At 46.6% G+C, this 19,354-nt stretch overlaps 2 protein-coding genes across 2 annotated transcripts in view; both read left to right on the top strand.

Annotated features, from left to right (window-relative positions):
- The window catches only part of LOC103283443 (UDP-glucuronosyltransferase 1A7-like), a 46,810-nt gene that overhangs the window by 1,837 nt on the left and 25,619 nt on the right, over positions 1–19,354 (top strand). The gene's annotated exons all lie outside the window — the stretch shown is intronic.
- Positions 7,130–8,014, top strand: LOC103283444 (UDP-glucuronosyltransferase 1-6). Its single transcript, XM_008138718.3, has one exon. It carries the CDS (start codon positions 7,130–7,132, stop codon positions 8,012–8,014), a length of 885 nt encoding a protein of 294 aa, XP_008136940.2.

Here is a 19,354-nt window from a genome sequence, read left to right as displayed (position 1 = left end):
TTTTGAGGGCTACTTGCCTTTTTAATAGCTGATTATTAGAAGTTTCTTTAGTATTAGGAACATTAACGCTTAGCTCTTTATGTATGTTACAAACATTTTTTCCTGGGCTCTTCTTCCTCTTTTCTTATACAGGATTTTCATTTTGGAGGAGTCAATCTGGTTAACCTTTCCTTTAATGGTTTCTGGATATCAATTTGTTTAAGTTCTTCCAAGCCTGGGATATATAAACATATTTTCCTACTGTGTCTTTTTTTTTTTTTTTATTTAATTTTATTTATTTATTTATTTATTTTTCCCAATTTTTTTTATTAAGGTATTATATGTGTACATATCTTACCATTGCCCCACAACCCCCTCCCATATATGCCCTCACCCCCCTACTGTGTCTTAATGTTTTTAATTCCTCCATGTGAATACTCTTTTTTTTACAATGAGAACTTTACACAGAAGTATACAGATCTAACTTTATTATTTTTCTAAATGGATTGTCCATTGTCCTAACGTAATTTAATAAAATATTCCACTCTTCATCTGTTGAATTGAAAGGCATCTTTATTATATTTTGAATTTCCATATTTATTTGCATCTGCTTTTGAACTCTCAGTTTAGAGAGAAGAGAATGGTCTGTGAGGAATCCTGTGACAAGTGACTGAGAGGACTTTTAGGAATACGAGGGTCTATTGTTTGGTTTTGAATAGTTTTCTCTGTGCTGTGTTGGGTCAGCTCCTACCTTAGAGGCCCTTGATCTTCATTAAAGTTTTGCTACATAAAACAGCCTGGCCTTTGCATATTCCAGCACAATTATTTCCAATCATCACAATATTAACATTAACCATAAGATCAGGCTCTTAAAAAAAAAAAAAATCAGTTGGTTGCCTCCTGCACACCACACCCACTAGTGGATCGAGCCCAAAACCGAGGCATGTGCACTGACTGGGAATCGAAAGAGCAACTCTTTTTTTTTTTTTTTTTAAAGAGCAGCTCTTCAGTGGACAGAAGAATGCCCAACCAACTGAGCCATGTGGGCCGGGGCAGACATTCTATTTTTAAAAAATTGAGCTATAAGTCATATCATAACTTTCATCCTTTATAAACATACAATGCAGTGGACTTTGGTATATTCATGATCACAAGCAACCATCACCATTCTCTAATTCAGCGGTTCTCAACCTGTGGGTCGCGACCCCTTGGGGGTCAAATGACCCTTTCACAGGGGTCGCCTAAGACATCCTGCATATCAGATATTTACATTATGATTCATAACAGTAGCAAAATTACAGTTATGAAGTAGCAACGAAAATAATTTTATGGTTGGGGGTCACCACAACATGAGGAACTGTATTAAAGGGTTGTGGCATTAGGAAGGTTGAGAACCACTGCTCCAATTCCAGAGCATTTTCCCCACTCCAAAATGAAATCCCATGCCCACTGGCAGTCACTCCCCCTGACAATCTCGAATCTACTTTCTGTCTCTATGTATTTGCCTGTTCTGGATATTTCACACAAATGGAATCATGTGATATATATATGGTCCTTTGTGACCGACTTCTTTCACTTAGTGTTCATAGTCTATCTGTTTTGTAGCTTGTATAGGTCTTTCATTCTTTTTTATGGCTGAGTAATATTCCATGGCTGTATTATATTTTGTTTATCTGTTCATCAGTCCATGCACATTAGGTTGTTTTTACTTTTTGGCTATGCAGAATATGCTGCTATGAACATTCTTGCACAACAAGCTTAACATTCTGACTTTAGGACCCTTGTGCCTAACCTGTACGCTTGACTGCCTCCTTCTGTGCACTGGAGACTTTTCAGGAAATGTCCTGCCTGTGGAATTTGCCGAGGTTGTTTGACTTATATCAACGGCCTCTAATCACTCAGTGGACATGGCATTTGTTGATTTTGTGGTGTTACAGAATAACATACAGTTGACCCTTTTTTGTTGTTGTTGTTTAACATCAAAGGTTCGTCATTGAACAAATACCTACTGAGAGCCTTCTGTGTGCATGGCTTGCCGTCCAATGTGGAGACACACATTATTCAGTTACAAATTGTGCAACATACCTTTGGCAGGAAACTAAAGGGTATAAAGAGAACTGATAACAGGGGCCTTGCAGGATGAGGAGGAGAGACCTGGAGGAGTTGGGGGAAGAGTGTGCCAGGCAGAGAAGACAGTGGGTGCAGCACGAAGCTAACTATCATGAGGTCTCTAATGTTTGGAACCCAGACCTGCTCTTTCCCCTTCACCCCTGTGTTCCAGGGTCATTTTGCCATCATAAATGCTGGCAAGTGGAAGTCCTATTTTATGTCTCTTCTGAGTAGCTCCTTTGGCTACTTAGTGGCCTGTGCCCATCCCAAATTGGTCCTGGCCACTGGAACCACCACCCATGTTGATGCGATCCCCCCTGGGAAGTCACAGACACAAACCCTACGGTAGGACAGGTGCCCACTGGAGATGTCTGGCCAGGTGAGTCCTCCTCTGCACGACCCTGTCCCATCCCTGGGTGATTCAGACTGGACCGTCTTGGACCTGCACCAAGACCTGATGCACAACACTGATTTCTGTGGCCCCCACCCCACAGCCTATCAAGCGGTTTAAATTGCCCTATGTCCCTCACCATATAGAGTGTCTAAATCACTGGATGAGTGGAACCGTAGTGGGCCAACCCACATGTAGCTATATTTGTATATCTATTTAATAGAACATTTATTCATTTGATTGTGCCGCTTTTGTATTCTGGATTCAGTAAATGTCATTTTTCAGGCTTCAGATATTTTTCAGGTCCTTTTAACTTTTGTAGGTCCTAGCCCCATTTCTCATGATTTGTGGATAATTCAAGAGTCAGCCTTTCTAAACATCCCCCATTCCTATCATGACATCACCCCATGTACACCTTTATGACTCCCTTCTACTTAAAATGCCAGATGTCTTCCATTTGCTTTTTGGGGAGATCTCAGGTAACCCCAGGATCTGCTTCCTTCTCTCCAAGGATATATGTCCCAAGCTTAGTCATTGGTCTGCAGGGTGGCCTTCGCCTGGACACTCAGATGCACGAGCACCCTGGAGTCCCACAGCACAAGCGGGGCAGGCCTAGCCCTCTAGGGCAGCTCACCTTTAGGGTCTCCCTACCGTTGTGATTGGCAGACATGCCAGATTCTTTCCCTTATTGTTCTGTGCTCACACACACGCGTGCACACACATCATTTGTAAGGAAAAAGAGAAATGTTTTCTAAAACTTTCTGAATTTGCAAGGCACCTCTCTTGTATTGTGTTGGAAAGTGGTGTTAGTTCTTTCTTTCATCTCCTGTCTCCAATGAATGTCCCTTTGGGCCTGCTGGGAACAGAACCCACAGCCAAGCCATCCGTTTTTCTCAGGCCTCTTGTTTAGCAACACAAAGGCCAGAGCAAGGCTCTGCTAGGAGGGGCCCAGGCCCATATCCTCAGCCGAGTGGGGCCTGGGAAGGGTCTGAGGTTGTAGCAGCATCTTCTTCTCCAGCCTGCACTTGCTTAAGCCAGTCGCCCTCCAGATGCACTGCTCTTAGAAAGAACCTGCTGGGCTGTGCTTGCCCTGGAGGAGCGGACCTGCACTGTGCTCCCTTTGTGACCATCTGGGAGTCTTATTGTGGTTTAGATGAACCCAAACCAGAATGCTGCCACCTTCTTGCCCTGATCACTCCCCTGAAGGCTGCAATGAAACTTTGTTTCCTGTGGTTGCCATTCTGGCAGGTGTGAGGTGATACCTCACTGTAGTTTAATTTGGCTGCAATGAATGTGCATCTTGGCTGCGTTCTTGGGCCCAGCCCTGTGCTTGGGTGATCCTTTCTATCCTGTTCCTCAGGCTTTTTCTCCCTTCCCTACCCCAGCACGCCTCCTGTGCCAACAGGCATGGGTTAGGAGAGCACTTTGCGTGCCACTTCAGCTGTGCGTGACTAGCTGTGGGCGAGTCTGTTCTAGCCACACTATAAACCGCCTCTCACTTGGACAGCCTGGTTCCCTCGCCCTTTTGGACCTCCCTCAGCAATGTGACAAATCAGGCAGGACAAACATGACCCTCTCTCTAGGTCTCGGTTGAAAAACCTGAAGATTAGGAGATGGGTCCCACCCCTGGCAGGTGGCAGAGCTGAAAGGAGACACAGGCTTTCCAACTCCTACTTCAGGCTCTCACTGCAGCTGTTTAGACTTATACTTCTCAGATTTTAATTTCCTAAAGGGAAGGGGCAGATTCCATGCTCATAGTGTCAATGACCAGCTTTTCTAAAAAAAACAAAACACAAAAACACATGGTTCTTTAAATGTTCTATTTCTTGGGTGAATCCTCACAACTTAAAAAACAAAAGAGAAATTGAAATGTGAGACTAAAACAAACAGGCAAATCAAAAGCGAGTCCATTCATTCAGCACGCTTGGATCGAGTGCCTGTTGTATGCCGGCACTGTTCTGGACACTGGGCATACAGTGTCCTTAAAGTGCTCTTGTTCTAGGTGGGGGAGATGCATATTAAATAAGTAACAGGTTAGGGGATGGCGGAAGGGATGAAGCTAAATGAGGAGGGAGATGGGGCTTCAGAGTGATGGGCTGGGCCCTGTGATAATGGGGTCATCAGAGAAGCTTTCTTTGAGATAGCACTGAGTGAATCTGGAATGAAGGGAAGGAACAGCCATGCAGATTTGCAGGGAAGAGTCAACACCTTGGTTTGTATCACTGTCTGGAACTGAGGTTGGCCAACTGCAGCCCACAGGCCGAATCTAACCTGCTTCCTATTCTCATGAACAGAAGTGATTGGAACACAGCCATGCCCATTTGTTTAGTGTTGCCTATGGTTGTTCTCCTGGTACAACAGCAGAACCAAGGAGACCAGATGGCCCACAACATCCACACTATGTACTATTTATGCCTTTAAAGAAAAGTAATTGCCCACCCCTGATATAGAACAGCGATTCTCAAAGGGTGTTTTGGAAACCTTGAGGATCCCCGAGACCCTTTCAGGGGTCTGCAAGGTCAAACTGTTTCCTTAATAGTACGAAGACTATTAAGTTTTAGTTTGCTTTTTCCACTCTCGTTTTCTCGTGATGGTACTGGGGAGTTTTCCCAAGACTTCACAATGTGCAAAACCACAGCAGAGCAAGTGCACAAGCTGACAGGAGAGTCCCTCTCCTCCAGTCCGACATTAAAGGGACTTGCAACAAAGGTAAAATGACATCACTCTTCTGACTACTTTTTTTGTTTGTTTTGAGAAATTTACAGTTATTTTCTCAGAAAAGATGTCAACTTGTAATGGGTTTAATCTTGTTATCTCAAATTCATGAGCAAGTGCTTTTTAAATGTGTCAGTTTTAATTCCTGAAACAGGTTATTTGAATACATGTTACCCACATAAACAAACGTTTTGGAGGTCACGCATTGAGAGTGAAAGGAGTCCTGAGGCCAAAAGGTTGAGAAAGGCTATTCTAGAAGTAGCCAATTCTATTTTTTCTTCTGAAGCTGCATAAGTTACCCAAAAGTTTCCTTTCGTAGGCAGCAAGCCTCCGTTTCTCATTGGTAGAAGGGTGGTCAGCCGGGGCTTTGTATTGCATGAAATGAAGGGTGAGTGTTAGGATTGAATTGTGTTCCCCCAAAAAGTGTTATTGAAGTCCTAATGCCCAATACCTTACAATGTGACCTTATTTGGAAATACAGTATTCGAAGATGTAATTAGTTAAATTGAATGAGGTCATTAGGGTAGGCCTTAGTCCAACATGACTGGTATCTTTATAGAAGGGGAAATTTGGACACGGACAGGGACACAGGGAGAACACCGTGTGGCGATGAAGGCAGAGATGGGCGGATGCTCTACAAACTCAGGAACAACAAAGATGGCCTGCAAACCACCAGAAGCCGGAGCAAGGCTGGAACAGATCCCCCACCCAGGCCTCAGAAGGAACCAGTCCCGCTGACACCTTGACCTCAGACTGCCAGCCTCCAGACTATGGGAATGAAGCTCTGTTTTTCAGGCCACCACAGTGTGGTGCTTTGTTACAGTGGCCCTAGGAAATGAAGACAATGGGAAATTGTTTTAGAAGCCGACATGTCGGGGACCCCTGTGCTGGAGCCACCTTCTTCCAACTGCTGGCTGGATGAGTCACCTCCATCAAGTGCCCTGTCACCTGACACCTTCCAAGGATTTCATATTTCTACATTTTCTTTTCTTCATTTCTGCCTCGTCATCTGTCCCCTTCACTCTTCCTATGGTTATTGTATTCACAGTTCAGGGTCATGAGATGTTTTAGGAGCACTTGTTGACCCCCAGAGTATCTGACCAGACCCAGAGGGAGCCCCTCCAAGGGAACGGCACTCAGCTCATTCTCACCACCCCTCGGGGGAGGGACTGATGCAACCCCCAGCTGGCAGGTGCAGCAATGCAAGGAAAAGGTGGTGAGGTCGCACAGCTTGGCAGGGGCAGGCTGGCTCCAGAATTCATGCTCTTAACCGCAAAGTGAGGTGTGTGGTGTCAGAGCACACATGTTAGGATTAGATTCTATCTTCTTATATAACAAAACTCTCCAATAACAGTAATATAGCTGGGAGCAGGGGGTGGTGGGAAGTTCTATTAGACTTCTCTGTACCTTCCTTTTAATACGGCCACTGCTGTGGTAGCCAGGATTTGGAGTGAGCAGCTCCATTATGTTGTTCAAATCATGAATTTACATCTGTTAATACTTCCTTTCCACTATGAGGAGAGTTGACAAGGAAGCAGAGCAGCATGGACAACTATTTATCTGTGAACACGGTCGTCACTGATGCCCTGGAGTCCTGGTGCTCAGGAGAGAGGGCGGGGCTGTGGTGGGCCTCCTGGGGCCTGTCTAGGTTGTCCTCCAACCGGAGAGACAGGTTGGTGCAGACAAAGAAAAGAACTAAACCCAGAAGCTCAGGCAAGAACTAAGAAGCTTAGTTGGCTCAAGTTACCTGTGTGCTTAGAAATAGTTAAATATTAATTTAGGTTCTTGCATATCGAAGGGCAAAATTCAGAGCACAGAGAGGTAGGCCACGTCTGTGAAGAGGGGCAGGTAGTCAGTGTAGGGGAAATAGCCAGGAGCCCTTGGGGTCAGGCAGCGTAACCCATTTACTCTTGCTGCTACCTGCACTCCACGGGGATGGCCTGCCTCCCCCGTGCGGCCCGGGGCGTTTCTGCAGGGGTTTTACTCTTGGGGCTTTGGGATGTGGCTCTCGGTGACAAGCTGCTGGTGGTTCCCCAGGATGGAAGCCACTGGCTCAGTATGAAGGACATAGTTGAGGTGCTTAGTGACAGGGGCCATGACATCGTGGTGCTGGTGCCAGAAGTCAATTTGCTTCTGAAAGAGTCCAAACACTACACCAGGAAAATCTATGGGGTACCCTATGACCAGGAAGAGCTACAGAGACGCTTCCGTACCTTTGGGAACCGGCACTTTGCGGAGAGATCACTCCTGACCGCTCCCCTGGTGGAGTACAGGAATGTTATGGTCGTCGTTGACCTGTGCTTCATCAACTGCCAGAGCCTCCTGAAGGACTCGGCCACCCTGAGCTTCCTCCGGGACAGCAAGTTCGACGTCCTGTTCACAGACCCGGCCATGCCCTGCGGGGTGATCCTGGCCGAGTACCTGGGCTTGCCCTCCGTGTACCTCTTCAGGGGCTTCCCGTGTGCCCTGGAGCATACGTTCAGCAGAAGCCCGAACCCTGTGTCCTACATCCCCAGGTGCTACACCAAGTTCTCAGACCGGATGACTTTCTCCCAGCGGGTGGCCAACTTCCTCGTCAGTCATTTGGAGAACCTTCTATTTCACTGTCTGTATTCAAAGTATGAAGACCTCGCATCAGACCTCCTCAAGAGACAGGTGCACTTACCCACCTTATATCAGGAGGGCTCCATTTGGCTCTTGAGATATGACTTTGTGTTCGAGTATCCCAGACCAGTCCTGCCCAACATGGTCTTCATTGGAGGGACCAACTGTAAGAAGAAGGGGGTCCTGTCTCAGGTGGGTGGATTTATTTCTTTGTGACTGCCCCGTTTCTTCACTCTCTGCTTTCCTCACTGGTATGGCTCCTCCTCTGACTCTCACCTGGGCGGGCCACCTGAAGAAAGGGATGCCAGGCTAGGAGGAGGGGGTGGAGGAGACCTGAGGCTGAGGGTTTGAATGATGCAAAGACTTTGAATGAGATAGCACTCATGCCTGGCAACAGCAGCAGTTATCTTTACCTGGGTAACCTGGGGACAGTCATGGAATGAGCCTTAGAATTTTCCAGGCCAAATCCTGCACTTACCTGTTGAAGAAACAGGTGAAATCTTAACCAAGAGGACACAGCTAAGAGGGTAGTCCAGGTCAAAACCTGTTCTCCTAACTCTGTGTCATGCTTTTTCCCTGGTCCCTAAACCAAGGGTTAGCAAACTATAGTCGGTGTACTAAATGGACTTCAGCCCACAGGCCTGTGGCTAAATGGTCCAGAACTAAGAATGGTTTTTATATTTTAAAAAGGATGTTAAAAACAATCAGAACTAACCAGGCTGGCAGGGGAGGGAAGTTAGGGGCAATCAGGCTGGCAAGGGAGGACAGTTAGGGGCGACCGGGCCAGCAAGGGAGGGCAGTTGGGGGTGACCAGGCCAGCAGGAGAGGGCAGTTTGGGGCAGTCGGGCTGGCAGGGGAGTAGTCAGGTGTCGATCAGGCTGGCAGGGGAGTGGTTAGGGGGTGATCAGGCTGGCAGGCAGAAGTGGTTAGGGACAATCAGGCAGGCAAGCAGGAGAGCAGTTGGGAGCCAGCAGTCCTGGATTGTGAGAGGGATGTCTGACTGCCCATTTAGGCCCGATCCCAGTGGGCAGTCGAACATCCCTCGAGGGGTCCCAGATTGGAGAGGGTGCAGACTGGGCTGAAGGACACCTCCCCCTCCCCATGCATGAATTTTGTGCACCAGGCCTCTAGTTCCTAATAATTACACAGACAAGTTGACACAGAATTCTCTCTGCGGTGACACATAGGGACTGTCAACTGAGACACAGATGAAAGCCAAGCACAGGCAAAGCTTCAAGGCTCAAAAAGCACACTACAGCCTGTTTTTTCAACATGACTAAATACAACTTTTTAAAAATATATATTTTATTGATTTTTTTACAGAGAGGAAGGGAGAGGGATAGAGAGTTAGAAACATTGATCAGAGAGAAACACCGATCAGCTGCCTCCTGCACACTCCCTACTGGGTATGTGCCCACAACCAAGGTACATACCCTTGACCAGAATTGAACCTGGGACTCTTGAGTCCACAGGCAGACATATTAAAGAAGGCTGGTAAGGGTCTTTGGGGCTTCTTTGAGGCTTTCTTTCTGATGAAAAAACAATGCATTGAAAAAGAGAATTCTAGTCTGAAAGTTAGAGTGATCTGAAGCTTTTCAAAGGTGTGAATATTCAAATAATATTTTTTAAAAACCAAACTCACAAGTTTTTATTTTTCAAAGCCCTCTTTCCTCATGTGTCAGAGGGAATCTACAAACACTTGCCTTAGGTCAGAGGTCAACACCTAAGTTCTGATTGTTTTTAACTGCCCTCCCCTGCAGGGCTGGTCCCCCCCAATTACCCTCCCCTGCAGGGCTGGTCCCCCAAACTGCCCTCCCCTGCAGGCCTGGGTCCCCCCAAACTGTCTTCCCCTGCAGGCCTGGTCGCCCCTTACTGCCCTCCTTTGCTGGCCTGGTCACCCCTAACTGCCCTCCCTTTAAGGCCTGGTCCCTTCCAACTGCCCTCCCCTGCTGGCCTTATCACCCACAACTGCCCTCCCCTGCCTGCCATCTTGTGGTGGCCATCTTTGTGTGTTGGAGTGATGGTCAATTTGCATATTACCTCTTTATTATATGGGATTAAGTTACAGTGATCAAAATCAGTTTCACTGGTCAAATAATTGAGCCATTTCAACACTATGAAAAAGTGAGAACTTTGGAATAATGAGAATGGGAGTCATGTAGACATGGCGGGGGCACACGTTGTGAAGGGACTAAATGCCACTGAATTGTTCACATTAATATAATTTGTCTTGTTATATGGCCTCATCCAATAAATATTTTAAAAAAGAAGATACATCAGATGCCTTATTTATATCTAAAAAAACCCACAAAAAACAAAACACCTCGACACTCCTTAGTAGGCAAATATCATGATCAGGCAATACATAAACAATACAAGTGGCCAATAAAATTTGAAAAGACATTTAACTTCAGAAATAATCCGAGAACTTCAAATTAATAAACGATGAAATTCGATTTCACATATCAAGTCAGCAAGCCTGTTGTATAGGTAACTATTGGCCTGACTTCAAACACATACTCATATTTCTTTCAAATATGTGCAAAGCCTTTTGGGAACCAGTGCTTGGCGAACATTCCTTGCATAACACTGAGTCACAATCTGGGAAAGGGTGCCCGTCCTCAGGGCAGCCTGTGTACTCCCAGCCTTGCCTGTGTGGGAGAGCATGAGATCTCTTCCCACATATGCCCAGGTTAGTGTGACTCTGACCACAGCCCCACCAGCCTCTTCCGCCCAAGGAGGGACTCAGCCACCTCCAGGGCCCTGGGCATTTTTGCCCAAGATGTCTGCAATTTCTATAATGGTTTGCTTCTCTTTCCAAACCATGCGTTTACCTTTATGACTGGTTATCTTGGAGATGAACAGACCTGTGGAACATTTTGACAGCACTATTTCTGTCACTGAGTAATTATCCATAGAGTGGCTAAATGCTAGAATGAGTCAAGGTTTAAAAAACAATATTCAACACGAGTCTCTGAAAAGCTAGAAACTTGGTTGGATAATAATATAGATAATTTGAGAAGAATGTAATTAAGTGGATTATTTTATACTAGTGGCCCGGTGCACAAAATTTGTGCACGGGGGGTGGGTGGGGGTGTGTGTGTGTCCCTCAGCCCGGCCTGCACCCTCTCCAATCTGGGACCCCTTGAAGGATGTCCTACTGCTGGTTTATAGGAATCGGGCCTAAACCAGCAGTCGGACATCCCTCTCACAATCCAGGACTGCTGGCTCCTAACTGCTCAACTGCCTGCCTGCCTGATTGCCCCTAACCACTCTGCCTGCTGACCTGCTCGCCCCTAACTGCCCCCCGCTGCTGGCCTGCTTGCCCCCAAATGCTGCCCCCGCCATCCTGATCACCCCCAACTGCCTCCTGTGCCAGTATGCTCACCCCCAACTGCCCCCCTGCTGACCTGCTCGCCCCCACCTTCCCTCCCCACTGGCCTGCTTGCTCCCAACTACCCCCCTACTGGCCTGCTCACTCCAAATTGCCCCCATCTGCTGTCCTGATCACCTCCAACTGACCCCCACTGACGGCCTGCTTGCCCCCAACTGGCCAACCTGCTGGTCTGCTCACCCTCAATTGCCTCCCCCCCGCACCAGCCTGATCACCCCCAATGCCCCCCCCCACTGGCCTGATCACCCACAACTGGGACCATCATGGCCTAATCACCCACAACTGCCCTCACCTCTACCTCGGCCCCATCACCATGGCTTTGTCCAAAAGAATGTCCAGAAAGTCTCCTGGAAGGTCTCCCAGTCTAATTAGCATATTAACCTTTTATTAGTATAGATAGAGACCTGGTGCATGGGTGGGGGCCGGCTGGTTTGCCCTGAAGGGTGTCCTGGATCAGTGTGGGGGATCCCTTGGGGCATGGGGCGGCCTGGGCGAGGGGCCTGTGGTGGTTTGCAGTCTGGCCATGCCCCCATGGGGTGAGGGTCCCCGTTGGGGGTGTGTGGCCAGCCTGGGTGAGAGACTGATGGTTGTTTGCAGTTTGGCCACACCCCCTTCAGGCTGGCCATACCCACTTCAGGGTGGGGGTCCCCACTGGGGTGCCTGGCCAGCCTGGATGAGGGGCTGATGGCTGTTTGCAGGCTGGCCAAGCCCCCCAGTGGGGCCCCTCACCCCATGGGGGTGTGGCCAGCCTGGGTAAGGGGCTGAGGGCCATTTTCAGGCTGGCCACACCCCTGTCAACCCAGGCCCCCAGCCACTCCTTGAGTGGAGGTCAGGGAGGGCTGGAAACTTGGCTTCCTCCATCGCCAGGGGCAACCCAAGCCTCCTGCTCGCTCCAGCTCTGTGGCCGCCACCATCTTTGTTGGGTTAATTTGCATACCCGCTCCTGATTGGCTGGTGGGTGTAGCAGAGGGATGGTCAATTTGCATGTTTCTCTTTTATTAGTGTAGATTGAGATATAATTCACATACCATACAATGCATTTAATGTTTACAATTCAATGATTTTTAATATATTCACAGAACTGTGCAACCATCACCACAATCAGTTTTAGAACATTTTCAATCACCCACAAAAACACACACCTATAATTATCAGTTACTCCCCATTTCCTTCTCTCCCCAGCCTCTGGCAACTACTAATCAACTTTATTTTATTTTTCTTTTTTTTTTAATTTTTATTTTTTTAATAAATCTTTATTGTTCAGATTATTACAATTGTTTCTCCTTTCCCCCCCCCCATATCTCCCCATCACCCAGTTCCCTCCCCCACGTTGTCCTTATCCATAGGTTTATGATTTTTGTCCAGTCTCTTCCCATACCCCCCACACAGACACCCTTTTCCCCCTGAGAATTATCAATCCACTCCCATTCTATGCCTCTGATTCTATTATGTTCACCAGTTTATTCTGTTCCTCAGATTTTTAATTCACTTGATTTTTAGAATCACTTGTTGATAGATATGTATTTGTTGTTCATAATTTTTATCTACTTTTTTCTTCTTTTTCCTCTTTTTAAAGAATACCTTTCAGCATTTCATGTAATCCTGGTTTGGTGGTGATGAACTCCTTTAGCTTTTTCTTATCTGTGAAGCTCTTTATCTGCCCTTCAATTCTGAATGATAGCTTTGCTGGGTAGAGTAGTCATGGTTGTAGGTTCTTGCTATTCATCACTTTGAATATTTCTTGCCATTCCCATCTAGCCTGCACAGTTTCTGTTGAGAAATCAGCTGACAGTCGTATGGGTACTCCCTTGTAGGTAACTAACTGTTTTTCTCTTGCTGCTTGTAAGATTCTCTCTTTGTCTTTTGCCCTTGGCATTTTAATTATGATATGTCTTGGTGTGGTCCTCTTTGGATTCCTCTTGTTTGGGGTTCTGTGTGCTTCCTGAACTTGTAAGTCTATTTCTTTCACCAGGTGGGGGAAGTTTTCTGTCATTATTTCTTCAAATAGGTTTTCAGTATCTTGCTCTCTCTCTTCTGGCACCCCAAAAATTCGGATATTGGTATGCTTAAAGCCATCCTGGAGGCTCCTTATGCTATCCTCACACTTTTGGATTCTTCTTTCTTTCCACCTCTCTGGTTGGGTGTTTTTTTCTTCCTCATATTCCAGATCTTTGGTTTGACTCTTCGGGTGCGGTGGTCTACTCTGTATATTCTTTATTTCAGACAGTGTATGCATAATTTCTGACTGGTCCTTTTCCATTTTTTTGGTATTCTCATTTAGGTCCATGAAGGTTCTTCAAGTTTCTCGGCAGTTTTTAGAAGATTCTTGAGTAACCTTATAAATATGGTTCTGAACACTGTGTCGTCCATTAGTTTGCTTTCATCTATCTTTCCTACTTGTGACATACTTTGATGTCTCCACATTTTGGCTGCCTCCCTGTGTTGATGGAGTGGCTTTGTGTGGTTGGTGACCTATAGGGGCCGGTAGCTCAGCTTCCCCAATCACCCTAGGTGGTCGCTCTTGGTACTTTCCTTTGTGGGCTGAGTGGAAAGTCTTGGTGTAGTTAAAAGCCCTGATTGCTGTTGGTACACTGGGAGGAACTGACCTCCAGGCCAATTGGTTGTGAGGGCCTGCTGTGTCTATAACGGAAGAATTGCTGTGCTGGAGACATAATAGGGCTTTGGTGCTCACTTAGTCTGCCTCTTGAATGTGTCCCTTATGAGAGTGGTTGAAATCTGGTGTTGTCCACACCGACAGAAAAGTCACTCTCACTCTCTGACCGATGGCCAAGAGTCCCATAGGCGTCTGGGTCCCCCGCGTGTCCCCAGAAACTGGAGTTCAGAGTGGTTGGGATTGTTGGTATCACTGGTGGGAATTGATCTCCAAGCCAGTTGGCTGTGAGGATCAGCAGTGTCTCCCCTGGGAGAGCTTCTGTGCTCAGCTTGGATGGGGCGGAGTCTTAGGGTGGCGCAGACAAGCTTTGGTTTCCCATCTGCTCCGCCCTAAGAGGGGCGGTTTCTCCGTGCCGGGTTTAATGGCTGTGCGCCTCTGAGAGAAGGCAGCTTTCGAGCCTCGCCTGCTGCCAAACAGACCAGTTTCTCCCCGACTGCAGCTGGATTTCAGTGCAGTTGGGAGGTTTTGTTTTTCTCCCAAACGAGAAAGCTAGCCACTCAGCATCTGCTGCCCTCCCTCTCCGCGCACTGCAAGCAAGCCTGCCGTGTATTCAGCCGCCCGCCCTTTCTGCACCTCCACAGCTCCTGAGGCTCAGCGTCCCCCTCTCTTTTTTTCTCTAGTTGTAGGTTTTCCACACTGCCAGCTTTCCGGTGGTTCTGGACGGTGTGTGCTCTGTTTTCCAGTTGTAGTTTCAAAATTGTTGTGGTAGGCAACAATTAGGTGTTTACCTTTACCTTATGCCGCCATCTTGGTTTCTCTCTACTAATCAACTTTCTGTCTCCATGGATTTGCCTATTCTGATCATTTCATACAAACGGAATCATATAATAATGTGATTGACTTTTTACACTTAGCATAATGTTTTCCATAAGGGTGACTCATATTATAACATTATTTTTATTGTTGAATGATATTTTGTTCCATTAGCATAATAACTTTATGTAGCTACTCATCAGTTGATGAACATTTTAGTTATTTCCAGTCCCCAGTGAACCTGCAGCTTTGATTCAGGTCCTCGCCTCTCACAAACAAGCTCCAAGTAGGACTCCCTGGGTCCAGGCTGACCCGTCTAAACCATTCCCTACTTCTTCACAAGAGGAACATTTTAAGAACACAAAGCCAAACACACCACACCATCTTAGGTGGCTGCCCCAGTCTTTAGGAGAAAGCTCAGGTCTGTGGAATTGAGACCCCCCTCAAAAAACAGAAGTTGAAGTCCTAAGCCCCAGCATCTCAGAATGTGAGCTTCACCCAGCTGGTGAGGCTCAGTGGTTGAGCATTGACTTATGAATCAGGAGGTCATGGTTTGATTCCCTGTCAGAGCATATGCCTGGGTTATGGGTTTGATCCCCAGTGTGGGGTGTGCAGGAGGCAACCAATCAATGATTCTCTCTCATCATTGATGTTTCTATCTCTCCCTCTCCTTTCCTCTCTGAAATCAATAAAAAAATATATAATAAAAATAAAAAGAATGTGAGCTTCTTTGGAAACAATCTTGGCAGAGGTCATCAAGTTAACATGAGGTCATTAGGGTGGCCCCTGACCTAATATGACTGGTGTCCTTATAAAAAGGGAAATTTGAATACAGACATACACACAAGGAATACAATGTACAGCGAGAAGATGGACATGTGATTGGAGTGATACATCTGTAAACCAAGGAAGACCAAGGATTGCAGGCAAACCCCAGGAGCTGGGAGAGGCAAAGAAAGATCCTCCCTAGAGCCTTCAGAGGGATTAAGACTCTGATTTGGTTCTGCCCTCAGAGTGTAAGACAATATGATAATACATTTCTCTTGTTCTAAGTTCCCCAGTTTGGGCTCTTTGTGTCAGCGATCCCAGGAAAGGAATGTACCCCTATTTTCTTCTGTCTCCTGCTTCCTGATCTTGCATGCTCTGTAAGTTTTCTGGGTCATTTAGTTCTCTTACTGCTCAGAATGCTTCCTGCCATTCCTATGCCTCTGTGCAAGAGAAGGTGGGAAACACCAAAGCATTTGAGAATGAGTTTTAGGGGCATGATGTATCATCAACTGTGATGTACCATTATGCAAAGAGCCATTAAAATGGGTGTTGGGAAAGGCAGTCTCACTCGTGCAGTCTTTTGGCCCCATTCACCTCATAAGATCCAGAGACAGAGAAGCATTGATCAGACCGTCAAACCTCAGAGGCAGGGGAGGGTGGGGGGAAAGGGGGAGAAATCAACTAAAGGACTTGTATGCATACATATAAGCATAACCAATGGACACAGACACTAGGGGGGTGAGGGCACGAGTGGGGGGTTGGGGGGCAATGGGGGGATAAGGACACATATGTAATACCTTAATTAATAAAGAATAATAATAATAAAAAAAGAATGGGCCTGGGCTTGCAAGTCTTTCCCACCACAAGCCTGTGCCGCCTTGTCACCTTGTGTGGGAATGTCTTTCTGTTTCAGGCTCAAAGAATGCTCCTCTGTCTTTTTTTTTTTTTTTAAGCATGTGGGTCCAGGGCACTTGGCCAACCCACTGTTATATTTGTACTCCAAGGGGAGGGGACAGGGTCTTTCTAATGCTGCACAGCAGGAATGCATGTGGGTGAACTGCTCTGCGACCGCTGTCGTAGGGACCTGCTGGCCATGGGGGATCACTATTGGGATTGATTCACTCTGTCTCTTCCCCATGTAAGTAAAGCATGTTGGGTGACTACGGTGTGTTCTTGGCAACTCCAATAGCAAGATGCAATGGGCAAGGGTGTTGGGCCTTCTGTCACTGATGGCTGGCATAGCGATGGTCTTCACTATCCTCCAGGAAGCTGGAGTCCCCTGTTGGGGTTGATATCTGGGACTCTCTAATCTGCTTTGACAGTTTGGAGCTGTGAGCAGGGTCACCAAGGAAACATACCATGGCATGGAGGATAGGTGTAGGCTTTCTCAGCCCTACAGTCTCAGGGTGGTGCTTGCTCCCTGGGGTGATAGGCTGACTGAGGTGCTGGCCACCCTCTGGCCACATGGAGACAAATGAGTTATAGATAATCTCCTTATTAACAGGGAGCAAGCGCCACCCTGAGGCTTTGGGTGTAATAGGTAAGGACAGACATACCAGAAGTGGCTGCTAAGAGCAAGGAAACTACCTAGGCCTTGTCATCTGTTGTCCCCTTCTCTTTCTGCCTGTTTTTGTTTTCTCTTTAGTGCCTTCAGACAGATGTAAAAAAATTTTTTTTGGTTAAGAATTTATAATCATTACCTGTGAGAGCATTGGTCTGATAGGAACTATTCCTGTATTACCAGAAGACAAAAAATGCTTCTAGATGAATTAATTTTTTTTCTCCTGTTAAAAATCCCAATGAGATTTTGTTTGGCTTTGCATTAAATCTATAGCTTAATTTGGGATAAAATCAAGAGTGTTACAATGTTAAGTCTTACCTTCCAGAACACTCCGTGCCTCTTCATTTATTTGATCTAGATTTATTTATATCTCCAATTGGAGCAGAGAAAACACCACCACTATGACCAATTCCCTAGGTCCGTGGTCGGCAAACTGCGGCTCGCGAGCCACATGCGGCTCTTTGGCCCCTTGAGTGTGGCTCTTCCACAAAATACCATGGCCTGGGTGAGTCTATTTTGAAGAAGTGGTGTTAGAAGAAGTTTAAGTTTAAAAAATTTGGCTCTCAAAAGAAATTTCAATTGTTGTACTGTTGATATTTGGCTCTGTTGACTAATGAGTTTGCCGACCACTGCCTTAGGTAAACCCGTCTTCTTACTTGGCTTATAACATCTTGGCATGTTGGGTTATAACCACAAGGCAGATGACCACAGTGATGAAAGCTAGAGAGGTGGCCCTGGTGTATATACTCTCCTACACGTGTCCAGTGCAGTTACAGCTGTACAAGGAACAGGGACTACCAAGTTATTAACAGAATGAAGATGAGTCAACTCTGGTGACTTGCTGCTTCTGCCATTGATATGGTGGTGGTGGCAAGAATCCTTAATGCTAGCTTCTCTTGTTAATGATAATAACAGCAGCTGCAGCACTAATAACAAACTTGAAGTTGTACCTTCCCAGCGACTGGCTTCATTTGCCCTCACACTTTTAATGTAGGACATGAGCAGCCTCAAGCCTACACACTCAAGAGATTTTGCATAGCTTTTTATAGGAGTGAATGGAGGACAGAAATGATAGGATTTAACCTGTGAGTAGGAGACAGAAATGGAGTCTTGGGGAAAAAATAGAGTTATGTCTTGGACAGAAAGAGGATCTGCAAAAGAGAGCAGAGAACTTGCTGTTGGAGAGGAGGAGGGAACCAGGATCCTGGACTCACAGCCTACAAGGAAGAGTTAAACCCAACACTGCCTGCACAGTGGTGGCTGGTGTTCCATGGGAAGTGTCTTGGTGTGCACACATTTGTCCAATGGTGGAATCTGTTAGCACTGTGAATCTCTCATGGGGTCATTTCCTCTCAAAGGGAAGCCTCAGCCTTGCTAGACATGGTGGCCTGGGCCTGCAGGTTGGTACGGCAGAAGGCAAGGATGCTGAAGAGCACACTCAGTGAGAGAGAAAGTGGGACATCACAAGGAGCCCACCCACATCATCGCCAGGGTGAACAGGACCAGGAGATGGCAGCTGAGCACATATGGGAGTCACTTTCTGGAGCAGGCCTGTCCTTATGGGCATGTGACTCATGAGGCTGCTCAGGGCTGCACCCTCAGAAGGAGTGCACAAATTATGTAGCCCATCCTGTTCTGGAAGAATCTGTTCTTATGAGGACTTAGGAGTATAAATGACCTTGGAGAGAAACCTGAACATAAACCACAGGATATATTAAAGGCCCAGATTAAGGTATACCCTAATCCCGAAGCAGAGTAGCAGAAGTCTGGAACTTTCAGCATGCAAGAGACGAGGAATTCAGACAGAGACTGGTCTGAAGCCAGGTGACAGCTCCCTCCTGTCTTGTGGTGAGCAGGCCCTCAGGGAATGGTGCTCTCTAACCCCACTGGCAACTCTTATCCCATGGAGTAGGTATAAGCATCTCAACAACCCCTGTGTTGTTTTCATCAAGTCTCAAGTTCATTGTTTCTCCAGATATTTCCACATTTGACAGCTGCTTCAAGTAGACTCTTCCCTGAACATTGCAAGAGGTGTCCTTGTGCAGAAGAGGGACAGAACCAGAGAGCCAGCGTCCCCTTCCTGTTAGAGAAAGCCGTCTTAGCAATGTTGTATGTATTTTCTGGTTGTGCTCAATGTTGCCCACATGGGAGGAAAGCGTTTTAAGAGTTATCAAATAAGGTCACATCCAGCAGAGAGGTTTTGGTTGTGGACTAACATCGGTGACTTCTTGGAGTTCAGTCACAGCCCTGTAGAACATGGGTACCAGAGGAGTGGGTGGGAAGAGAATGAATGGGCATCCACAGCCTCGTTTTGGGAATGGAATGAAAAGCAAGAGCGTGATCTAAACAGTTCCTCTGAGAGAGCAATGGACTCAAATGAATTTCTCCAAAATCAGGGGGATCGAT

Source organism: Eptesicus fuscus, chromosome 11 (assembly GCF_027574615.1).
Source record: "Eptesicus fuscus isolate TK198812 chromosome 11, DD_ASM_mEF_20220401, whole genome shotgun sequence".
Taxonomy (NCBI): Eukaryota; Metazoa; Chordata; class Mammalia; order Chiroptera; family Vespertilionidae; genus Eptesicus; species Eptesicus fuscus.
This window is presented reverse-complemented; position numbering and strand designations above follow the sequence as displayed.